General features: G+C 44.6%; 1 protein-coding gene across 17 annotated transcripts in view; it reads left to right on the top strand.

Moving 5' to 3' along the window:
- The window catches only part of CELF2 (CUGBP Elav-like family member 2), a 1015007-nt gene that overhangs the window by 918998 nt on the left and 71929 nt on the right, over positions 1-24080 (top strand). For all 17 annotated transcript variants that reach the window (XM_033957563.1, XM_033957566.1, XM_033957556.1 and 14 more), the window contains one exon: positions 5241-5320. In XM_033957563.1, coding sequence (XP_033813454.1) covers positions 5241-5320 — 80 coding nt within the window. The remainder of the gene's footprint in view (positions 1-5240; positions 5321-24080) is intronic.

Here is a 24080-nt window from a genome sequence, read left to right as displayed (position 1 = left end):
TATTGGGGATGGTAGATAAGTGGGTCTAGGGGATTCTGGAGGTGGTTTGGGGGGGCTCACTGTCACCTATAAGGGAGCTGTAGTGAGGAGAAGCCATGGCACCCTTTTTGTGAAGTTCACAGCAGTGCCCTATAAGGTACCCCACTATTTAGGAGGCATGTCTGGGTGTGCAATCCATCATTTTTCAGACCCCCTCCCACGTCCAACAGGGATTGTTCTAGGTGTTTTGGACTTGGACGGAAATGTGGCATAAAGATGGACGATTTAGCGGCTTGGACAATCAGATCGGCAGGACGTATAATTAGACAATTTTCGAAAGTAAAAAAAAGTTGGACGTATCTTTCAAAAATGTGTCTTAGGCTCTTTTTAACTTTGGACGACTTGCGAGATGGACGTAAACGGACTTAGACGTCCCTTTCGATTATGCCCCTCCACGTTTTGTTTAGTTTTTAATCTATCCTTAATGAAGAAAACTTTATGGGTACACTATTGGTTATATATTTGTGGGGGTGAATTGTGTAGTTTGTCTGTTGTTTTCCCATTTAAAACTTTAATAAAACATTTATTGAAATAAAAAAATGAAAAATTGGTGGCAATTATGCATTTTGGCCAAGGGAGGCAGCAGTGTGCATGCAGCCAGCCCTGATTCTTTTGCCTTTAGCTCTGAGGACAATCTTCTGAGTCTCTCTGTGTCTTTAGATGAGCTTCATTTGGAAATAATTTTAAGTACCAGCAAATAGTGTTTTCAGGAAATCGTGTGGAACTCTAAATTATTTGCTGAAACCTGAATGCCAACTGTGCGGGGCTAAAGAAGCTGAAAATCAGGGCAATTTTACAGCTGTTAGAGATGGTGCGGCAAAGCCCAGCATGCGATCGGATTACTGCATAATCAGTCAGAATCTGCATTAATTTCAGTTTGGTGGGGGGTTTCCCTGCCAGATGCCCAGGGGTGTACAGTGAATAAAATAAAGTGGAAATTGAAAACAAAATAAAATAAATATTAGTAGTGTGCGTGTTAGTTAAAAGAGCAGGGAGCTGAGCAGGGCTAAGTCTGACCAGACTGCGATACCCAGTTCTTGCATGAGAGTCCAGAAATCAGTCTCTCCTGGCTTTTTACATTATTAGATACCTGTGTGCTACTGCCAGATATTAGCTGTTTCTCCTAACCCCATATAGCATTATGGTAGAACATTTCCTCTCACTTGCATCAGTGAAATAACACCATCAAGAGCAATAATATTTCATTTTGAATGAAATATATTTTTAAAAAACTAAATAAACCACAAAAGAAGTTAGCATTTAAGGTTTTGATGGAGGCAGTTACTCTCTATTCAGAGGGGTATTTTCTGATTGTCTTCAGGGCCTAATTCTAAATTGGTGTGTGTCTAGAACAGGGGTGTCTCAAACTCAGGACCGTGGGCCAAATTTGGCATACAGGGTAATTAAATTTGGCCCACAGTTTGGCTGGATATTTGGCCTGCAGTTCCTTCCCTCCATCCATTCCGGTTTCATCTTCAAAGCAGCCTGCAAGAGAATTGCCAGTTGGTTGTAGCAAACTTAGCGGTCTGCCGTCAACCGCCGCAGCACATTACCTCTGCCGTGATCACATATGTCAGAAGAGGGGCGGGACCGCAGCAGAGAGAACATGCTGTGGAGGCTGAGGCAGCCTGCTAGGTTTGCTACAGCTGACTAGCAATCCTCTTGCAGGCTGCTTTGAAGATGAGACCGGGAATCTGGAATGGAGGGAAGGAACGGCGGGCCAAATCTTGAAAGTGAGACCTGGAAGAAGAATGGGGAAAACATACAGGCATTCGGGGCTGGCCCTGGTGTAGAAGTGCATGGAGGGAGGGAAGGAGGGGTCCAAACTGATGTGCATATGCCGGACTGAGGGGGGAGGGGAAGAAATAATGAGTCTAAAAACAGAGGAAAGGGAGAGAGATGGTGGAAAATGGGATGGAGGAGGGAAGGAACAGAAAGGGAGAGAAGTTGGACACAAGGGATGGTATGGAGGGGATAGAGATACTGGATAGGATGGTAGTTGGGAAGAGGAAGGGAGAGATGGTAGACACTGGGGTGGTGGGGAAGAAGGGAGAAATGCTAGATGAAAGGGTAGTTGAGAAAAGGAAAGATGGTGGATCTGGGGATGGTGGGGTCCATCGCTACAGCTGCGGGGATGGAGACAAAAAAAGGAAAGATGCCAGATCTCCGGGGGACGGAAGGGAAATGGAAGGGGAGGACAGAGATGGAAGATGGATGGTTAGCACTAGAAAGAAGAAAATGACAAATGGGCAGGAGACCCTGACAAGCGAGTTATCAGAAGACAACCTGGGACCAACATGATTTGAATAATGACCAGACAACAAAAGGTAGAAAAATAATTTTATTTTCTGTTTTATGATTACGATATGTCAGATTTGAAATGTGTATCCTGCCAGAGTTGGTGTTAGACAGCAAGCGTGAACTAGGACCTAAAAGAGAGAGGAAAAGTCTTTATTAAGATGCGCATTTAGCAAAAGGACCCATAAGTATCTTAATAAAAATTTGGCCCGCGACTTAGCCTATGTTTTAAATTTCAGCCCTTTATGTGATTGATTTTGACACCCCTGGTCTAGAAAAACACCTACTGCATGTCATTCAAAGTTGGGCGTTGTTTGTAGCATTGCCTTAGCTAGCGGCACCTAACTTGAGTTAGGCGTCAGTGTATTAGGCCAGGGTTTTCTTGGCCTAAAATACTGGCACCTAACTAAATTTACACCCAAACTCTGACCCTAACCACGCCTAGTTTTCGGGTAGGCAACTCAGTGTAGATGCCTATATCCAAGTTGGAAAGACCTACCGGCAAATTAAGGCCCTCTTTTATCAAGCCCGCGTTAGGGTTTTTTATTACTGTCGACTTCGGTAAAATCTCCGACACTCATAGAATTCCTATGAGCGTTGAAGCTTCAACTGCTGCAGCCGGCAAAAAAAAAAAAAAAAACAATCTAACAAGGCTTGATTAAAAAGGGGCCTAAATTTTTAAATTGTTTAATAGTTGGATTTTAATGGCGTTTCAACTATCAGCAAATAACAAATAGTCTAAAATCCAAAACTGATAACTCAACCATCTATAGAATCAGGACCTAAGAGTCCCAAACTCTACTGTAGGAGGAAAAGACCTCAAGTGCTCCAGACATACAGTATAGAAATGATTCTTGCCTTATGTCTATAATCAGGAGCTATGATTGGTCATAAAAACTGCTAATGTCAGTACTTAATTAACCATCCAACCAATAATAAATTATAAATAATTATAAAAGGTTCAAACTGAAGCAAGTCGAGCAATGCAAACAATATGAACTGCCCAATGTTAAGCAGTAAAATCAAACATTGTTACTTAGCTGCAGCTCATGGTGTGTTAAACAATCCTCTGTTTGAATTCCAAGAGCCCAATGTCCAAAATCTGTTCAGATGCACATTAGAAGTTCTAAGGCTCAATGGTGGTGGTTAAGTGTGCTGGCTTTGTAGACCATGATATACTCTAAGGAGCTTCTACGTTTCACTTCAGCCACTTCTTTAGGAAATGTGTGGCCGTTCCATTTTTTAATGAAATTTTTTCAGACAGGAACAATTTTTCACTTTCTCCATGTTGGTGTTCGTTAAGGTCTTTATGACCAATGATAGCTCCTGATTATAGACATAAGAACATAAGCAGTGCCTCTGCTGGGTCAGACCAGAGGTCCATCGTGCTCAGCAGTCTGCTCGCGCGGCGGCCCAACAGGTCCAGGACCTGTGTAGTAGTCCTCTATCTATACCTCTCTATCCCCTTTTCTTTCAGAAAACTGTCCAATTCCTTCTTGAACCCTAATTCCCGACTCTGCCCTATCAAACCCTCTGGAAGCGCATTCCAGGTGTCCCCCACCCATTGGGTGAAGAAAAACTTCCTAGCATTGGTTTTGAATCTGTCCTCTTTCAACTTTTCCGAATGCCCTCTTGTTCTTGTAGTTTTCGAACATTTGAAGAATCTGTCCCTCTCTACTCTCTCTATGCCCTTCATGATCTTGTAAATCTCTATTATGTCCCCTCTAAGTCTCCTCTTCTCCAGGGAAAAGAGCCCCAGTTTCTCCAGTCTCTCAGTGTATGAAAGGTTTTCCATACCCTTTATCAGACGTGTCGCTCTCCTCTGAACCCTCTCGAGTATCGCCATATCCTTCTTAAGGTAAGGCGACCAATATTGGATGCAGTACTCCAGATGCGGACACCCATCGCATCTGGCAAGAATCATTTCTATACCGTATGTCTGGATCACTTGAGGTCTCTTCCTCCTACAATAGAGTTTGTTAGGTGTGTCTAGCTGTTTTTTGGTTGAGATTTAAATTATCAGTTCCAATTAACCAATTTAAAAAAATTGTTAGGGGCCTATCTCAGTAGGTATCATTTATAAAATCAGGGCCTAGGAGTCCCAAACTTTGTCAATCCTTCCTGCCATTTTTAGGGGTCCTTTTACTAAGGCACGCTAATCAATTTAGCATGCGCTAAAGATTAGCGCATGCTATATGCTAAGGCAGCATTTAGTGCGCTAATCTTTAGTGTGCTCTAAATCGATTAACTCGCTCTAAATCGGTTAGCGGACCTTAGTAAAAGGACCCCTTAATATTTTATTTTTCAGATCTTTTTCTTTCTAGTTCCTGGGAGTATTGGCTCTAGTCTCATTTATGAGTCAGTAGAAAGATTCCAGGCTTTGCATTATTCCAAGCAATGATGTCTGTTTAAAGATCATAATCCATGTATTTAGTAGAAGGGAAGCAGTATGGTTCTAGTTGCCTATTATAATTGTTTTGTATTTTTTCACGTGATATGTTATGTTGCATTACCCATAAATATGCTGCAAATATAATTAAACTTGATATGGCCTATTAAGAGGAAAGATGCTAAAAAAGTAATATGACTGTTAATTTGAAAATCTGTGGCTTAAAGAACACCTTCCCAATTTTTTTATTTCCTCCCCTTTACATCAATGGTTGGATTAGCAAGTCAGCACTGTGAGTACCAAGAACAAAAAAAAAAAAACCCACCCCACCCCCACACAATTGAAACTCCCCCTCCCAAAGCGGAAGAGCTGTTTATGTATTACTGAGAAACAGTGTCGTCTTGTGGCCATTCTCGTAGACTGTTGTTGGTTTAACAAGTGTCCAACCCTTTTGTCTTGTTGTTTTTTTTTTTTTTTTTGTCTTTCCTGCTCCCTGTCCCCTTGTCCCTCACAGGCTGTGCGTTTGTAACGTTTTCTTCAAGGGCTATGGCACAGAATGCAATCAAAGCTATGCATCAGTCTCAGACAATGGAGGTACCGTATCATCTGCCCTTTCTTTGTTTCTTTTGTGCAAATGATTGGAAATGGTGAAAGACTTGTGTTCACATGACATTCACAGACTGGGACCGGGTGGGGAAAGGTATGGCAGGCGCAGTATGGATGAGAGTTTAGAGGGGGAACCTGCATTCAGCTCATATTCTTCTAACGTTGTCAAAACGCCAAGATCAAGACTGCTGATACCCACTCTGAAATTATTTTCTTCACTATATAATTGTACAGAAAAGATACTGGGATGTAGCCCTTTTTTAATGCTGTGTGGTATCTTAAGAGGGTTCTCTAGAAGCACTCTCTGGACTGCGTTCTAAACCCTAAATAAATTTGTATTGTGAAGGGTATTTATTCTTAGGGTAGTATTAATTAACCCCTCCCTCCCCCCTTTTACAAAACCGTAGTGCAGTTTGTAGCACCGGCCATGGCGGTAACATCTCTGTTACCACTGTGGACAGCGCTAAAAACTGCGCTATGGTTTTGTAAACTGGGAGGGTACATTTAATGCCCCCCCCCCCCTGTGAATTGCGTAACCGGGTTAAACTCCTATTCTTGACTCTCTTGACTTCTGAAAAATTCCAGCACTTTTCTGGAAATCAACATGTTCTCAATTTTAAATAAACATTTATTTTTTTATTTCATGAATTTATAGCCAACCTTTTTTGCATCCTTACACCTTCCTTCATTTTATTAATTGGCTGTAAAAAGATAAGAAAAACATGTTGGCAAGGACCAAAAATAAAGATATATGCATAAGTATTTCATGGATAAAATCTTCTGTATCTTTGCAGCTCTGCTAAACAGAGCAGTAGCAAGAGAGACATACAAATGGGATTTGGAATGCTGGTTTCTGTAATTACAGGCTGAGAAGTTCTCATCTTTTAATTACATCTCTGGATCCTACATGGAAACTATGGCCCAGATTCTCTAAAAGTGCGTCCCGATTTTAGGCAGCTGTAGGCGTCCAACAGCTGTCTAATCAGCCAATCGGGATGCACGTTTTTAAAAAAAACAAAATGCTCCCCCAGGCAGGCCGCCTATATTGAAGGCGAGGCCCTGATTCTGTATAGGACGCCCGGGAGAGGCGTCCTATTCAGAATCGGCCTAAACTAAACCCCGATTCTGTAACCGGCGTCCATGTTACAGACGCGGGTTAGAGAATCGGGTTAGATTAGACACGGCCCGCTACACTTATCGCGGCAAGGAATCTCTCTGCCGCTATAAGTATAGCGGGCCGCGGCCTGTCCGATCGGATGCCCCTCCCCCCCCCGACCGACCGCCCCCCCCGACACTACCGACCGCCCCCCCCCCCGACACTACCGACCGCCCCCCCCCCGACACTACTGCCCCCCCCCGACACTACTGATGCTGGCAGGAGAGTGTCCAATCCCTCCTGCCCGAAGACGGCACATCCCCCCCCCTCCTGCCCGAAGATGGCACATCCCCCCCCTCCTGCCCGAAGACTGAACACCACCCCCCGGCGCTACCGATGCTGGCAGGAGAGTGCCCAATCCCTCCTGCCCGAAGACGGCGCACCCCCCCCTCCTGCCCGAAGACTGCACACCACCCCCCGGCGCTAACAACCCCCAAACTAACCTGTTCTTCGGGCCAGACGGTTCTTTCCCGTCTAGCCGGTAAGCCCGCCTCGTCGAAATGAGGCGGGCTCGCCCCTTCCCGGCCCATCCCTCCGAAGCCTAAGGCCTGATTGGCCCAGGCTCTAGAAGCCTGGACCAATCAGGCCTTAGGCATAGCGGGTCCGCCCATCCCCACTTGGCCAATCAGACCTTAGATTTAGTGGGGATGGGCGGACCCGCTATGCCTAAGGCCTGATTGGTCCAGGCTTCTAGAGCCTGGGCCAATCAGGCCTTAGGCTTCGGCGGGATGGGCCGGGAAGGGGCGAGCCCGCCTCATTTCGACGAGGCGGGCTTACCGGTTAGACGGGAAAGAACCGTCTGGCCCGAAGAACAGGTTAGTTTGGGGGTTGTTAGCGCCGGGGGGTGGTGTGCAGTCTTCGGGCAGGAGGGGGGGGGTGCGCCGTCTTCGGGCAGGAGGGGGGTGCGCTGTCTTCGGGCAGGAGGGATTGGGCACTCTCCTGCCAGCATCGGTAGTGTCGGGGTGGGAGGGAGATCGGTAATGTCGGGGGGGGGAGGGGGGATCCGATCGGACAGGCCGCGGCCCGCTATACTTATAGCGGCAGAGAGATCCCTTGCCGCGATAAGTATAGCAGCTGCGTCTACTTACAATGTAGACCAGCATTTTGCTGGCCTACATTTTTAAGGTTTCTTCCTCTACTAGGGAGACGCGTAGGGCCACCTAGGTTCGCCTAAGGCCCTTAGGCGAGCTTAGGCGTCTTGCGGGTCTCCCTAGGCTCCCGGAGGTGCCTTCAGGCCTGCCTGGGGAGCATTTTTTTTTTTTAAACGTGCATCCCGATTGGCTGATTAGACAGCTGTAAGACGCCTACAGCTGCCTAAAATCGGGACGCACTTTTTGAGAATCTGGGCCTATGTGTCCACTTCAGAAAGAGAATGCGTAACCTGTCCTAATATCACATGCAGATTTTTTACAAAAAAAAAAAGTTGTCTTTTATTCTATTTCATGTACCCAATAAAAATGTTAATTATGGTTTAGAAAGTTGGGTTAATGAGGCATATTCCAAGGGCTCACCTTTCCAAGCCTGGCCTGAAGCAGGTTCTCGCTTCACCCAGCTTGCGTTATTTCTCAGCTAGAGGACAAATTCTGTAGTGACGTACTCCATCCCAAAGAGTGACAGTGAGACTGTGGCTGTGAAGCAAATACATTTTCAGAGAGGGATATCATCACTATGTTGTTTTGGTAACACAAGTGTGGATTTACTATTTGGAATTGTGGCTGTAGTCCACTTTGAACAAGGAGGCTCCTCCCAGACTAGAAATGCCAAATTAAATAAAAATCTAGCCCCCTTCCCCAAAGAAGTCTAGACAGGGGTGTGTCCTGTGAAACTGGAGTCTTTCAGAATTTTGCACAAAATGTCAGAAATCATGACGTCTTAGCTGGCCTTGGGGGTTCTCATCTGAGCATGCCTGTTCTGCTCTGCTCTGCTCTGTATGCTCTATCTCCACCTATGGAAACTTCTCCTTGTGATTGGTGTCCTGCTCTTATGTGCAGTGTTTTCAGAAACAAAAGCTTTTCGGTTTAATTATCTCTTTCTTTTCTTGTTTTGCTTTTTTCCTCCTTTGCATTGCTCTGATTTCCCAAAAGCATGTTGGCTTCTGCTAAATCATCATTATGGCATCATGTTGTGAACCATTAGTTTAAAGTCTTATGTAACGAGAAAAAAAAAAAGGTTTGACAAAATAGTGCATGGAACTTGTCACTCTTTGACTGTTGTCTAGCTCCGTAAGTAAAATGTGTATTATTTCCAACCCAATGCCCTAATAAATAGTTGAAATTCCTGTCCCCTTTTCTTTCCAAAGTAAGGCACATTTTTATACCCTCAAACAGTGCTAGGAGACTGGTAAAATGTATTTCTTTTGGGGAAGTGCCCCCCCAGGTACAAATCTGCAAAGGACAAGATAAAACAAAATAATAGACCAACCCCAAAAAGTCGTGAAAGACCCAACACGGCCACGAGTGGATTTGGAACAACCAGCTTTGTCACACCTACGTTAAAGTAATCAGAAATTACAACCAACTGAATAGATGTTGTTCCATTAACACATCTGCAGATCACTCTGATGCAGCCTGATTGGCGAAACGTGGCCAAGTTGGGTCTTTAATTAAAAGTCTGGGAAATTAATAAAGATTATAAAAAAAAAAAAAGTTCCAAATGAAATAATAAAAGTATATTTCTATTATCTTATTTTTGCTTTTTTTTGGGGGGGGGGGGGAGAAGGGGGTCATTATTCTCTTAATATGAGTTGTGTCAGTTTTGCAATGTTGTGCTTTCTGGCTTACCAATGTTGATATCGCTGTCCACATATGTATAGTTCTCCATGTTTTTAATGTGTTGTGGATTTAAGAATTCCCAGACTAAAAAATGTGGCTGAGTTAATCACCTTTTTCCCTGACAGAGACTTCACAGCAGGGGGAGGGAGGTGATGCAGCAGCCCCCCCCCTGTAGTGTGAATAGAAGTCCATTTGATCAATGGGGGCGTTTATATTCAATCATATAATTGTTTTTAAATACTAATTTGAATGTAGGGGATGAGGGAGTGAATCAAAGTTCTGTTCTTTAGCCTGGAAAAGCAAAATTGAGGATCCCAGAATGAATTAGGATGACCATTTTAATATAAAAATCTGAAGTGGCCAAAAATGTCCCATGCATTCATCCTCATCTTGTTACTAGCTGTTGCCCTGATGCCTCTCTGCCCCCTCCGTATCTGCCCTACTTTTTACAGTTATCTCAAAGGCACCTATATCTTTGTCTCTGCAGTATCTCAATAGTCACAAAATATCAAACATTTCATTTCAAAGCATTCAGACCTCAAACTCCAGTGAGTTAAATACTCGAACACTGAACCCCACTGTTCAAATCTACGCTTTTTCCAACACACTAATACATCAGCGCCTTTATTGGCCATTATCTCTGTATCATCATTTTATTAAAATATTCTTAATATATCTCGCTGTTCTTTCTCATTCAAAACCTTTTTGTAACATAACATATTGAAAATAATTTATTATTTCTTTGAGTAATACTCATCTGAAAGTCAGCAGCAGGGGCAGATTCTACAACATAGAATCTATGTTTCGCATCGCAGGCTGTTGAGCAAGATGAAATCAATGGGGCTGGGAGAAATACTAACTACTTGGGTCAATGACTGGCTGAGTGGCAGACTTCAGAGGTTGGTAGTTAACGGTACCCTCTCTAAAACATCGGAGGTGACCAGTGGAGTACCGCAGGGCTCAGTCTTGGGCCCGCTCCTTTTCAACATATTCATAGGTGACCTAACTCAGGGGCTTCAAGGTAAGGTAACGTTATTCGCTGACTACGCCATATAGTGAGAGATGCAATATAGTGAGAGATGGCAATTCACCCGATAGTATGACACAGGACCTACATTTGTTGGAGCTTTGGTCCTCGACCTGGCAGCTGGGCTTCAACGCTAAGAAATGCAAGATCATGCACCTCGGCAGCAGAAATCCGTGCAGAACTTACACCTTGAATGGTGAGACCTTAGCTAGAACTTCAACAGAACGAGACTTGGGAGTGATCATCAGCGCAGACATGAAAACTGCTGATCATGTGGAGAAGGCTTCATCTAAGGCAAGACAGTTGTTAGGTTGCATCCGCAGGAGTTTCGTCAGCCTGAAGTCATAATGCCATTATACAGAACCATGGTGAGGCCTCATTTGGAATACTGTGTGCAATTCTGGAGGCCACACTACCGAAAATATGTGCTGAGAGTAGAGTCGGTGCAACGGATGGCCACCAGGATGGTCTCGGGGCTCAAGGATCTATCGTACGAGGAAAGGCTGAAAAATTTGCGGCTGTACTCACTCGAGGAACGTAGGGAGAGAGGAGACATGATCAAGACGTTTAAGTATATTACCAGCCGTATCGAGATGGAAGAAGAGATTCTCTTTCTCAAAGGACCCTCAGCCACAAGAGGGCATCCGCTCAAACTCAGGGGCGGGAAATTTCATGGCGACACCAGGAAATATTTCTTCACCGAGAGAGTGGTTGATCCTTGGAACAAGCTCCCAGTGCAAGTGATCGAGGCAAACAGCGTGCAAGAATTTAAAAGCAAATGGGATGCCCATGTGGGATCCCTTAGAGGGTTAAGCCAAGGGAACTTGTCACCAGGAGTGGGATCCCTAGGATAGTAGACTTGGGGGTGGGTCAGTAGAGTGGGCAGACCTGATGGGCTATGGTCCTTATCTGCCGTCATCTTCTATGTTTCTATGTAGTCCAGCAATGTTGAATGTGTTAGGAGATGTCTTGAAAAAGCACTGTGGGAAACATAGATGTCGGAGAATCTACCCCTGCCATTGAATCTCAGATGAGTATTCTCAAAGAAATAATAAATTATTTTCAATAAGTTTTGTTACAAAGAGGTTTTGAATGAGAAAGAACAGCGAGATATATTAAGAATTTTTTAATAAAACGATGATACGGAGCTAATGGCCAATGAAGTTTCAAGTTTATTAAGGTTTTGATATACTGCTTATTAAAACTAAGCAGTTTACAAACAAAAATGGGGAAAAAAACAAAAAAGAAGAAATTTACATAAGATTATATAAAAAATCACAAATTTAGAAGTTAACATAACAAAAATAAGGATACGGTAGGGTAAAAGAGTCGGGGAGAAACTATCATATCTTGATAGGAAAGAAAGTGATGGGAAGTTACGAGAGGAAAAAGGGTAAAGGATTTTTATAAATATTGCTTTGATTTAATTTATAAGTATATCTTTGTTTAAGAATGATACACCTTGTTATGCCATTCCATAGGCATCATTAAATTAAAAAGTTTTTAATTTATTTTACGAAGGATTTGGACAGAGGTATGATGGAAGACCATTCCAGAGGGTGGGAGCAGTGACGGAAAAGATGGTCTTACATGTAGTGTCATAAATTATATGCCTTGAAGAATGATTAATAGATTTTGTTGACTGGAACAAAGTGTTCTTGTCGAAACATATTAAATGAGTAGTCGATCTATAAATCCTGGAGAATTATTTTGTCTAAACTTTAAATGTGAGAAGTAAGATTTTAAAAGTCACTCTGTGTTTGATGAGCAACCAATGTGTGGAGTGTCATATTTTTTGGCCTTCAAGAGAAGTTTGACTGCAGTGTTTTGTATAATCTATAATATCTTCACAATTCCTTTTGAGTAATTCCCTTACAATAGTGTAAATGAGAAGTAATAAATGAACAAATCAAAATATTGAGGGATGAAGATTCCGATAACTGTGATATCGATCTAATCATTCGTAATTTGTGAAAAAACTTTTTTCACAACTTTTTTTGTTGATGAAAAGTTAATTTGAAATCTAGAATAAGTCCCAATACATTTACTGGTATCAGTCATTGGAACTGGTGTGTCTTGGTGCTACCAAATTCTTCATTTTCTTTACAAGCAAAAATGAGAGATTTAGATTTTTTGGGCTAGGAAGTGACGTCGGAGGTAGAGCCGACACTTGGGGGTTGCTGCTCACGCCAGGAACATTACAGAGGTACGGGGGAAAGGAAGTGTTGCGCATGTGACAGGAAGGGACAAGGAAGGAATGTGTGGAGTTGGAAGGGTGGAGAAGAGGGCAGGGGATGGGCACCACCACGCCGGGTGTGTCTCACCCTCGCTACACCACTGGGCAGACGTACTCATGCCCCTGTCCATATGTCCAACCCTTGCAGTTAAGCACAATGGCAGCTGCCTAACTACCACTTTGGGGGCTTTTGACAAACTACTTTGAGGCTCACCAACTCAATCCACCAAAGAGATTGGAACCCAGTGGGCATAGTAAGGGAGGGTGAACGGACTTGGGCGCTGTGGCAGTGGGGGCACCAGTACCTCTCCACCCCGCCACACCGTGCCATGCTCTCGCTATCCCTCCCCCCCACCCCATACCTCTGTAGATCTTTGCCAACACGAGCAATTTCTGCCTGTTGCTCGCGCCAGCCTGGTTCCTCTCTGAATCACTTCTGGGTCACAGGGCCAGGAAGTGATGTGTCGGGGGAAATATGACGCTGGCGCGAGGAGCATGCTGGTGAAAAGCCACTTGTGCTGGCAAAGATTTAGAGGTACAGGGGGGAAGGGAAGAGCACGAGTGTGGAATGAGGGACAGGAAGGAGCAGGGCGCAGAGAGGAGGGTGTTGGGGCGTCACAGCTCCAGGTGTCCCCTACCCTTACTACACCACTGTTGGAACCACAGAGCAAATACCCAATTGACCCAGCAAAACTGAAAAAAAAAAAAAAAAATGATGTCCTGTTGTAATTAAATTTAAACTTCAGCAATTTAAAACAGGAGGGGGGAAAAAAACCCTCAGCCATCAACAGCCAACTATTTATGGTCACATCAAAATTTCTTGGGACCTTTTTTATCAGCTGCCTTGAATGATTTTTTTTTTTTTTTCATTCATAGGCCTCAAAAAACCTCCTTTACAAATTTTTAATCTCGTTTTCACTTTAATGCTGTACTTGTTTAGATGGGTGGCCCGTCAAATGAGCGCAAGACAATTGCGTCCCGACAACTGCATGCAGGGACAAGCGCGTGCAGGATAATTGCAGCAGTGGATACTTTTTTGTCTTTTTTGAGGGGGTGGGGGGAACCTCCCCTCCCCCACTACACTTGCTATCTAGTGTTAGGGTAAGGTTTACATCATGATTATGGGAACCCTAATCATGATATAAACCTTGCCCTAACACGAAGGCCCCGATTTGCCGACACGCCCAAGACCCTCCCAAGGGATGGGGCCTGAGGAGTCGTCCTGCGCGCAATTGTTGGAGCACTATTGTCCTGCGCTCATTTGTCGGTGTACCTTCTAGATGTGTATTAATATGTTATGAACCACACAAAACTCCGTCAGCATTTTACCGTGTATGGCAGCGCAGTGTCAATGGAGTCCTGCCGCTCCACTATAGCTGGCCAAACTCACTGTTGCTCTCTCAACACGGCTAAGCATAAATTTTGTTCCAACAGGGCTTATTTTTTAATAGTTTTGCACATACTTTTAGGACCCAGTTTGTAAAATAGCCTCATTCACACACTTGCAGTAGCACTATTTATCCCCGAAAATAAGACAGTATCTTATATTAATTATGGGTCTGAAAAACGCACTAGGGCTTATTTTCGGGGATGTACAACAATCATCTTTTCCTTCCTCTCCACCACCCCAATTCTTCCTCTTTCCTTCCCCCCCCCCATGTGCAGCATCTTTCTTTCCCATCATCCATCCCCTTGTACATCATCTTTCTATCCCTCCCTCCCATCCCCCTGTGCAGCAGAACCCCACCGACCCTCCCACCATGACACTAACATACCTCTGTTCCGAGGCTTCCAAAAACAGCGGCGGCGGCGGCAACACTCCGAATGGGCTGCTTGCAGCCTTCCCCGCCAGGGCCTTCCCTCTGCCGCATCACTGATTATATCATCAGTGACCTAGCAGAGGGAAGGCCCCGACGGGGAAGGCCACAAAGCAGCCTGTTTAGAGCGTTGCCACCGCTGCTGTTTTTGGAGGCCTCGGAGATACGGCATGTCAGTTTCACGGTGGGAGGGTTGGCAGGGTTATGCTGCACAGGACGATTGGAGGGAGGGAGAGAAATATGCTGGACATTGGGGGGGGTTAGAAAGTGCTGCTGCCGTTGAATCGAGCAGCACTAGAGCACAGTTACTTACCGTAACAGGTGTTATCCAGGGACAGCAGGCAGATATTCTTGACTGATGGGTGACGGCACCGACGGAGCCCCGGTATGGACAATTTTAGAGTGATTGCACTCTAAGAACTTGGAAAGTTCTAGTAGGCTGCACCGCGCACGCGCGAGTGCCTTCCCGCCCGACAGAGGCGCGCGGTCCCCAGTTAGGATAAGCCAGCTAAGAAGCCAACCCGGGGAGTTGGGTGGGACGCAAGAATATCTGCCTGCTGTCCCTGGATAACACCTGTTACGGTAAGTAACTGTGCTTTATCCCAGGACAAGCAGGCAGCATATTCTTGACTGATGGGTGACCTCCAAGCTAACAAAAAGAGGGATGGAGGGAAGGTTGGCCATTAGGAAAACAAATTTTGCAAAGCAGATTTCCTCAATAGGAGTGGACCGGAGGAAAGCTACAGATGCTGCCATAGCTCGGACTCTATGGGCCGTGACAGAACCTTCCAGTGTCAGTCCGGTCTGAGCATAACAGAATGAAATGCACGCTGCCAGCCAATTAGACAACGTACGTTTAGAAACAGGACGTCCCAATTTATTCGGATCAAAGGACAAAAAGAGTTGGGGAGATGATCTGTGGGGCTTAGTACGGTCTAAATAGTAAGCCAGAGCCCGTTTACAGTCCAAAGTATGCAGAGCCTGTTCTCCAGAATGAGAGTGAGGTTTCGGAAAGAAGACAGGCAGAACAATGGATTGGTTGAGATGGAACTCAGAGACAACTTTAGGGAGAAACTTTGGATGTGTACGTAGAACTACCTTATCATGATAAAAGACTGTGAAAGGTGGGTCAGAAACTAGTCCATGGAGCTCACTGACCCTCCTGGCAGAGGTGAGCGCAATAAGGAAAAGTACCTTCCAAGTGAGAAACTTGAAAGTGGCAGTAGCCAAAGGTTCAAATGGAGGCTTCATTAAAGCGGAGAGAACCACATTAAGATCCCAGATCACAGGAGGTGCTTTAAGAGGTGGTTTTACATTGAAAAGACCTCGCATGAATCTGGTGACCAGGGGATGAGCTGAAAGGAGTTTTCCATGGACTGGCTCATGAAAAGCAGCAATAGCACTGAGATGGACTCTGATGGATGTAGATTTGAGGCCAGAGTCAGACAGAGAAAGTAGATAATCCAACAATGTCTCCACTGCAAGGGACGTGGGATCATGATGATGAAGAAGACACCAAGAAGAAAACCGTGTCCACTTCTGATGATAACATTGCAGAGTGGCTGGTATCCTGGAAGCATCCAGAATAGAACGAACGGGCTGAGACAGAAGAGAATCATATGAAGTCAGCCCGAGAGATACCAAGCTGTCAGGTGTAGAGACTGGAGGTTGGGATGTAGAAGGGTCTCTTGATGCTGCGTAAGCAGAGAAGGAAATAGTGGAAGCCGAAAGGGTTCTCTGGAACTGAGTTGAAGTAGAAGGGAGAACCAATGTTGTCTGGGCCACCGTGGAGCAATCAGAATCATGGTGGCTCGTTCCCTCTTGAGCTTGAACAAGGTTCGTAACATGAGCGGCAGAGGAGGGAAAGCATACAGGAACAGATTGGACCAATCCAGAAGAAAAGCGTCCGCTGCCAGACGGTGAGGAGAGTAGAGTCTGGAGCAGAATAGGGGCAGCTGGTGATTGTGAGGAGCTGCAAAGAGGTCTATCTGAGGAATGCCCCACTGAGCGAAGATGGACTGTAGAGTTACAGGATCGAGTGTCCACTCGTGAGGTTGGAGAATTCTGCTGAGCTTGTCCGCTAAGGAATTCTGTTCTCCCTGAATGTAGATAGCTTTCAGGAATAGTTGGTGATCTGTGGCCCAAGCCCAAATCTTCTGGGCTTCCTGGCACAAGAGGCGAGAGCCTGTCCTACCCTGCTTGTTGATGTAGTACATCGCAACTTGATTGTCTGTGCACAGCAGGAGGACCTGAGGAAAGAGAAGATGTTGGAAGGCTTTGAGGGCATAAAACATCACTCTGAGTTCCAGGAAATTGATGTGATGTTTCATTTCCTGGGCTGTCCAAAGCCCTTGAGTTTGGAATTCGTTCAAATGAGCTCCCCAGGCATAAGGGGAGGCGTCGGTGGTAATGACAAGTTGATGAGGAGGTAGATGAAACAGAAGACCTCTGGAGAGATTTGAGGATATCAACCACCATTGTAGAGACTGACGAAGAGATGATGTCACAGATATGTGTCGTGAGCAAGGATCCGTCGCTTGGGACCACTGGGTAGCAAGGGTCCATTGAGGAGTGCGCAGGTGAAGACGTGCGAGGGGTGTGACATGAACTGTGGAGGCCATGTGACCCAAGAGTATCATCATTTGCTTGGCAGAGATGGAGCACCTGCTGACATAGAGATTGAAGAGTTTGAAGACGGTTGGATGGCAGGAATGCTCTCATGAGGACTGTGTCCAGTACCGCTCCAATGAATTGAAGTCTCTGAGTGGGGATGAGATGAGATTTGGGTAGATTGATCTCGAACCCCAGAAGCTGTAGAAACAGGATGGTTTGGTTGGTGGCCAGGAGCACTGTTTGAGATGAATTGGCCTTGATTAACCAATCGTCCAGATAAGGAAAGACTTGAAGGTGGTGAGAGCATAGAAAGGCAGCCACCACAATGAGACATTTGGTGAACACCCTTGGAGAGGAGGCAAGACCGAATGGTAGCACCTTGTATTGATAATGTCAGCGATTGATCATGAAGCGGAGATACTGTCTGGAGGTCAGATTGACCGGTATGTGAGTCTATGCTTCTTTGAGATCGAGGGAGCATAGCCAGTCGTCTAGATTGAGAAGAGGGTAAAGAGTGGCCAGAGAAAGCATCTTGAATTTTTCCTTGACTAAACATTTGTTGAGATCGCGAAGATCTAGGATTGGTCTGAGATCTCCTGTTTTTTTGGGAACTAGAAAGTAACGGGAGTAGAATCCCTGTCCCTGCTGATCTAGAGGAACTTCCTCTATAGCGTTTAGAAGGAGGAGGGATTGAACCTCCTGAAGAAGGAGGGCAGACTGAGGAGTGTTCAAAGCAGACTCTTTTGGCAGGCTTTGAGCTGGAAGGGTCTGAAAGTTGAGAGAGTAGCCGTGGTGGATGATGTTGAGGACCCATTGGTCCGAAGTGATAACCTCCGAAATTGGAACACTGGCTATGCTTTGGAGAATGCAGTCAAAAGGGCTGTGTCGATTTTTGTTGTGGAGGTGGCTTCACAGGTTGCTGCTGCTGTGGCCTGGGAGGCTGACGTTGCTGTTGACGTTGACGCCTGGGTTGCTGGGGAGCTGCTGGCAATGGGCGAGCTGCATAGCGTCGTTGATAAGCCGATTGCTGTCTGAAAGGCCGAGTCTGAGGAGGCTTTTTCTTAGTCTTGAGCAGGGTATCCCAGCGTGTTTCGTGGGCAGAGAGCTTTTGAGTGGTCGAGTCCATGGATTCCCCAAAGAGCTCATCCCCCAGGCATGGGGCATTGGCTAACCGATCTTGATGATTAACATCGAGCTCGGATACTCGAAGCCAGGCAAGGCGACGCATGGCCACAGACATCGCAGTTGCTCTGGAGGTAAGTTCGAAAGTGTCATAAATTGACCAAACCATGAACTTACGTAGTTGAAACAGAGAAGACGAGCAGTGATGAAAAGCTTGCTGTTTGCGCTGAGGAAGGTACTTTTCAAATGAAGCCATGGTGGTAAGAAGATGCTTAAGATAAAACGAAAAATGAAAAGCATAGTTACCAGATCTGTTAGCCAACATTGCATTTTGGTAGAGCCTCTTACCAAATTTATCCATGGCTTTGCCCTCTCTGCCAGGAGGTACAGAAGCATAGACACTAGCCCCTGTGGACTTTTTAAGAGTAGATTCCACAAGCAGAGATTCATGCGGAAGCTGGGGCTTATCAAAACCAGGAATAGGAATTAGTTTATACAATGAATCTAACTTACGGGGAGCTCCTGGAATCGTTAAGGGAGTTTCTAGATTCTTGTAGAAAGTTTCCCTCAAGATGTCATGAAGAGGGAGTTTCAAAAATTTATTTGGAGGCTGATCAAAGTCAAGGGCATCTAAAAAGGCTTTAGACTTTTTAGATTCAGCCTCCAAAGGAATGGATAGAGAGTCACACATGTCTTTCAAAAAAGAAGTGAAAGATGTGGATTCATGTTGAGAGGATGGGTCAGGCACAGCAGGCTCATCCTCATCTGAGGAACATTCACCTTCAGACAGAAAGGACTCTTCAGAGTCACCCCACAGATCAGGGTCCCTGATATGGGAACTACGGTCTCGGGACTCTGGGGTGGATGGTTCCAAGTGCCGGGATTTGCGCACCGACTTACCCGACCTCATCGATATGGTACCGGGAGACGTTACCGGTTGCACCGGTGCCGAAGTCTGTACCGACTGATGCTGGGCTCTCGGTTCCGGAGCAAGAACAGGCATCGATGTCGATGAGGCCGAGTGGACCGGTACCGAAGCGGATGCTGCAGATAATAGGGGTTGGTCTACTACCGGTACCGGTGGTTCAGACCGGACCGGCACCGGAAGGTTCGGTGCCAATAGAGCAGGAAGGAGTTGTTGTAACTGCTCCTTTAGCTGCACTTGGAGGACGGCGGCAATACGCTCATCCAAAGAAGGCACCGGTACCGCCTTTTTCTTTTGCGGTACCTGCAGTGCCGCTCGACGCCCCGAAGATGAAGAGCCCGAGGTCGAAGGACTCACTTCAATCGGGGCGGAGCGCTTCCGCTGGCGTTTCACGGTCGGCAGGACTGGGCTCGCTGCAATAGAGACCGGAGGATGCTCCAGCGGGGAAGGCTTAGCCGGCTTACCTGGGTGCGACGCCGGTGTGGTATCGCGCGGCGTCGAAGAAGTAGGTGCCGACTGTGAAGGTGCCGATGCCGGTGTCGATGGTACGGGATCGGACATATCGGCACCGAAAAGTAATCGCTGTTGTATCTGGCGATTTTTCAAAGTACGTTTTTTCAACGTGGCACAGCGGGTGCAGGTGGAAGCCTGATGCTCAGGACCCAAACACTGTAGGCACCAGTTGTGCGGGTCCGTGAGAGATATAGGCCGAGCACACCGCTGGCACTTTTTAAAACCTGGCTGAGGGGGCATGAAAGTAAAAACGGCTTCCGCCAAATCGAAGGCTGAGGCCTCGATGGTGGCAGTAGGCCCCGCCGGGGAAAAACTGAATTGAAGAAAAAAACAAAGTTGTTTTTTTTTTTTTATTTTAACAAAAAGAAAAGAAAAGAAAAAAAGGCAATAGAACCAAAAGGGTTTACGCGAGCGGTAAGGCGTAGAGAAAAAATTTCAACGGCCGTTGAAAAACGCGTCTTCTTAGCTCCGCGAAAACTAAGAAACTGGGGACCGCGCGCCTCTGTCGGGCGGGAAGGCACTCGCGCATGCGCGGTGCGGCCTACTAGAACTTTCCAAGTTCTTAGAGTGCAATCACTCTAAAATTGTCCGTACCGGGGCTCCGTCGGTGCCGTCACCCATCAGTCAAGAATATGTTGCCTGCTTATCCTGGGATAATGTCAGGGATGGAGTCAGAGACATTCGGGAGGGGCTTCGAGGGATCAAGATTAACTAGGGCTTATTTTTGGGGTAGGCCTTTATATTAGGAGCATCTTTAAAAATCATGCTAGTGCTTATTTTCAGGGAAACACGGTAATAAGTCTGTGTGGGAGAATTTGTGTGTTACTGGAGGGGGTGTCATTGTGCAAGTCTGTTTTATAAAAGGTCACAGCCTTTTAAACTCCTCATATAAAGTGCCCCGTTATCCTTTCCACGTCTGGATATGTGTTACTGGAGTCTTCCCTTTAAAAATTTGCCTCTTTTATGTAATTAACGTTAAGTTCAGACTCTAAATGAGCAGACAAAGAAAACAATATTGGCTCTCCTCGGCTTTTTCTTACATCATGCAAAAAAGTGACTTTTTAAAATGGCATATTATATATTATGCAGTTGAGATAGTGAAGCTGTTCTTAATGATTTCATTCTATTATGTTTTTCAGCACACTTCACTGACTATGATGTATTCTCCTTAAGATAATGCATTTCTACATTCTTCTGGTTTAAATGGTTCCTTTTTTAGGACACAATCAGCATACTGATATTCCCTCTTCTGACATATTTGTTATATAACAAACAATAAAAGATTGCATTTAAACGCAATTGCTGTGATTCCTGATTACATATCACAGTTTATGTAACCCATAAACACTTTGTTTTCTTGTACAAAATCATTTTCCAACATATTAATGTTTCTTTTTGAAAGTGAAAAAAGTCATTAAATGATGGAGCAGATGGGAAGAAAGAGACACCCCTTGATAGAAGAGAGACTGCTCTGACATGATTTTACAGAAACTAAGTATTCACAAATGCGAAGTGGGCATACCCAGCCTCCCAGGGTGGGGGTGGGATTCAGAATTAAAAGGGTAGTAGTCTTCTCCTCAATTTAAAGAAAACCCCTAGTTCATTAAAAAACAAACCCTTGCTTTCTGAGCCTCCAGTTATCCACCTGTTTATTATCTTATGGCTAAGGCATTTTTTAGAGGGTACTCGGTGGTACCGAGTACTGGTCCCTTTTCCACTTGCTGCTGAAACTGAATGATGACCACTGAGAAAATGAGTCTGTGGACAAGTCTGATCTTCGTTTGGAGCGTTACCTCCTTGCCTTTGAATACTTTGTCGAGAGTCTCTATTAAAGGGCCACCAAGTGCTACTCTGTGGAGTATTTCCTCCCTGTTAGTATTCAAAGGCAAGAAGGGTAACACTCCAAACAAAGATCAGACTTCTACACATACTCATTTTCTGAGTGCTGGACACTATAGAAACAAGACAGAAAGAAGTTTGACTCATTTGAGCTTTAGTGCTCAAAGAGAAAGATTTGAGGCATGCTGTGGACTGCCAGAAGAACTAACAAATCGATTCTGAAAGAGATCAAACTGGCTGTCGGAAGAGAGAGATCACTAGAGGACAGCATGTTTGGGAAGATCGAAGGAACCAGGCGAAGAGGGCGACCTGTGATCAGATGGTTGGACACAACCTTGGGGATGATGCTGGAGGACCTTTCCGGACTAGAACAAAACCAATTTTTTTTTGGATCCGCAATTCATCAAGTCGCTAGGACTTGAACACGAGTCGATGGCATCTAATAACAACCACAGTATTAATGAGTGCTCTGGTTCTCTGTACCCCAAATGCACCAAAGAGATTGTTCCCCACCCCCACCTACCCCGAAAAGCGTATCTTCAGCCATTCCTTGCATGGTAAGAGACATGAGCTACATGGGGGTGGGAGTTTAGGTTAGCTCACACCTTTTGTTATAGCTCAAGGCAAGTTACGGTATATTCGGGTACATTAGGCATTTTTATATTACATTACATTCCAATTTGTATTCCGCCAAAGCCCTTAGTTCAAAGCAGATAACAGACTTATTAAATTGTGATGACAAACCCAGTTAGAACATAATGACAGCTGTTCAATTGCAAGCAAAATATAGCATCAACATTCAGGATAAAAATTTCAAGAATGCGTTAAGAAGTTTTCTAAAAACTGTGTAATATCCCTCTGATCTAACTAGAATGGGAAGTTCATTCCAAATTAAAGGAGCCTAGGTAAAAAAAAACAAAGCATTCCAATGAACAAATGACTTGATTGCCTTTGAAGACGAAAATTGCAGATAAAATTGCTTCCGTGAAACATGACCTGGCCTACCCCCTTAAAATGTAATTAATTTTTCACCTTCCCCAAGGGCTCACAATCAAAGTTTTTTGTACTTAAGGCACTGGAGTGTTAAGTGATTTGGTCAAGATCACAGGGAAATGCAGTTAAATTTAGCCCTGGCTTCACTAGTCCTCAGACTGGTTCTACGGTTCTACCCAGTAGGCTATTCCGATTGTACAGACGACAAAGGGTAGAAATAATATTTTCGTTTTGGTTTATGTCGGCTTTGGGAATCGGAATGTACAACCTCTCAGTTTGTAGGCAGTCTATCTGATTCCAGCTCAATGTTTATGCACATATTTCTGTTTCTAATTGATGGTCATTTCTTCTGATTTGATGAGACATGTTCTTCTTACAAGGTGCTACGCAAAAGTTCAGGGAATTCAATTGCAAATAGAAAATTGCTTACTGGAACTCCTAGTTTCCACCGTCTCCTTTGAAGTAGTCCCCTTGAGAACGTATACAGTGATCCCAGCGTTTTCCCCATGAGTCCATTCATCTATGGAAGTCCACATTACTCCATCTTATAGACAGTTGCATTGGTTGCCTTTTGAGGCAAGAATATTGTTTAAATTTGGTTGTATTTGTTTCAAAAGTGTTGTTTGGCATGGCACCTGCTTACTTGTCTCTATGCTTTGAACATTATAAACCTAACAGGATTACTCGAGGGCAATATTTATTTGTTATTCCAACCATCAAACCTTGTCGATATAAGAGAATTTTTGATAAAATGCTCGGTTTTCAGGCAGGTAAAATGGACTAATGGCTAAGTACTACTATCTCCCAGGCCTACTCTTATATGTCCTTTAGGAAATTACTAAAAACGGATCTATTCGATAAATTTGTAAACTGATGTTTCAGAATAATGACAGGCAAATAATATATTTATCTTATAGCCAGAAGGTTCTTGAGGACTTTCATTGTATTTTAGCAAATTGCATCTTATTCTTCTTTTACTGCATAATTTTAGAATTTTTACTGTATAATTTTAGTATCTTTATTGTATAATTTTAGTACTGTATTTTTATTCATGGTTTGTATAAAGTTATTAATGTATGTGAACCACCTAGAACTTTGTGATAGGGCGGTATATAAATAACTTATTATTATCTTGGGTGAGTGCCTTGAGGACCTCCTGCGATTCTGCCTGGATCTCTTCAATCGTGTTAATACGGCACCCTTTCAGTCATAATTTCATTTTGGGGAATAGGAAAAAAATCACAGGGGGCAAGGTCAGGCAAATAGGCATACAATCTGCAAGGATAATCTCACAAACTTTTGCAATGGTTTCCGTTGTTGTGCTTGTTGACGGTTGTCCAGAACGGTCATCGTCGTGGACAGATGTTCATCCGTCCTTGAAGCGTTTGTACCAAAGAAAGGTTTTGCTTTGGCACATGGTATTATCTCCAAAGGTTTCCTGGAACATACAATGGGTTTCTGCAGCAGTTTTTTTTAAGTTTGAAACAAAATTTGATGCAGATTCTTTGCTCAGTAAAATCAGTCATATCGAAATCCGTCCAGTCACTAAAACATAACCTTACAATATTGCACAGAACAAAACAACGCAACTACTCACCTTCACGCCCATTGGCACACTGATTCACAAAGCATACTGCTATTCACCTCTAGCGGCAGAAGGGCATACTATATCCAGTTTTCACGCGCTGTTCGCATTCCCTGAACTTTTGGGTAGCACCTTGTAAGTGACACAGGTG

Source organism: Geotrypetes seraphini, chromosome 9 (assembly GCF_902459505.1).
Source record: "Geotrypetes seraphini chromosome 9, aGeoSer1.1, whole genome shotgun sequence".
Lineage (NCBI taxonomy): Eukaryota > Metazoa > Chordata > Amphibia > Gymnophiona > Dermophiidae > Geotrypetes > Geotrypetes seraphini.
Note: the sequence above shows the minus strand (reverse complement) of the source record. Positions and strands in the feature narration are given on the sequence as shown.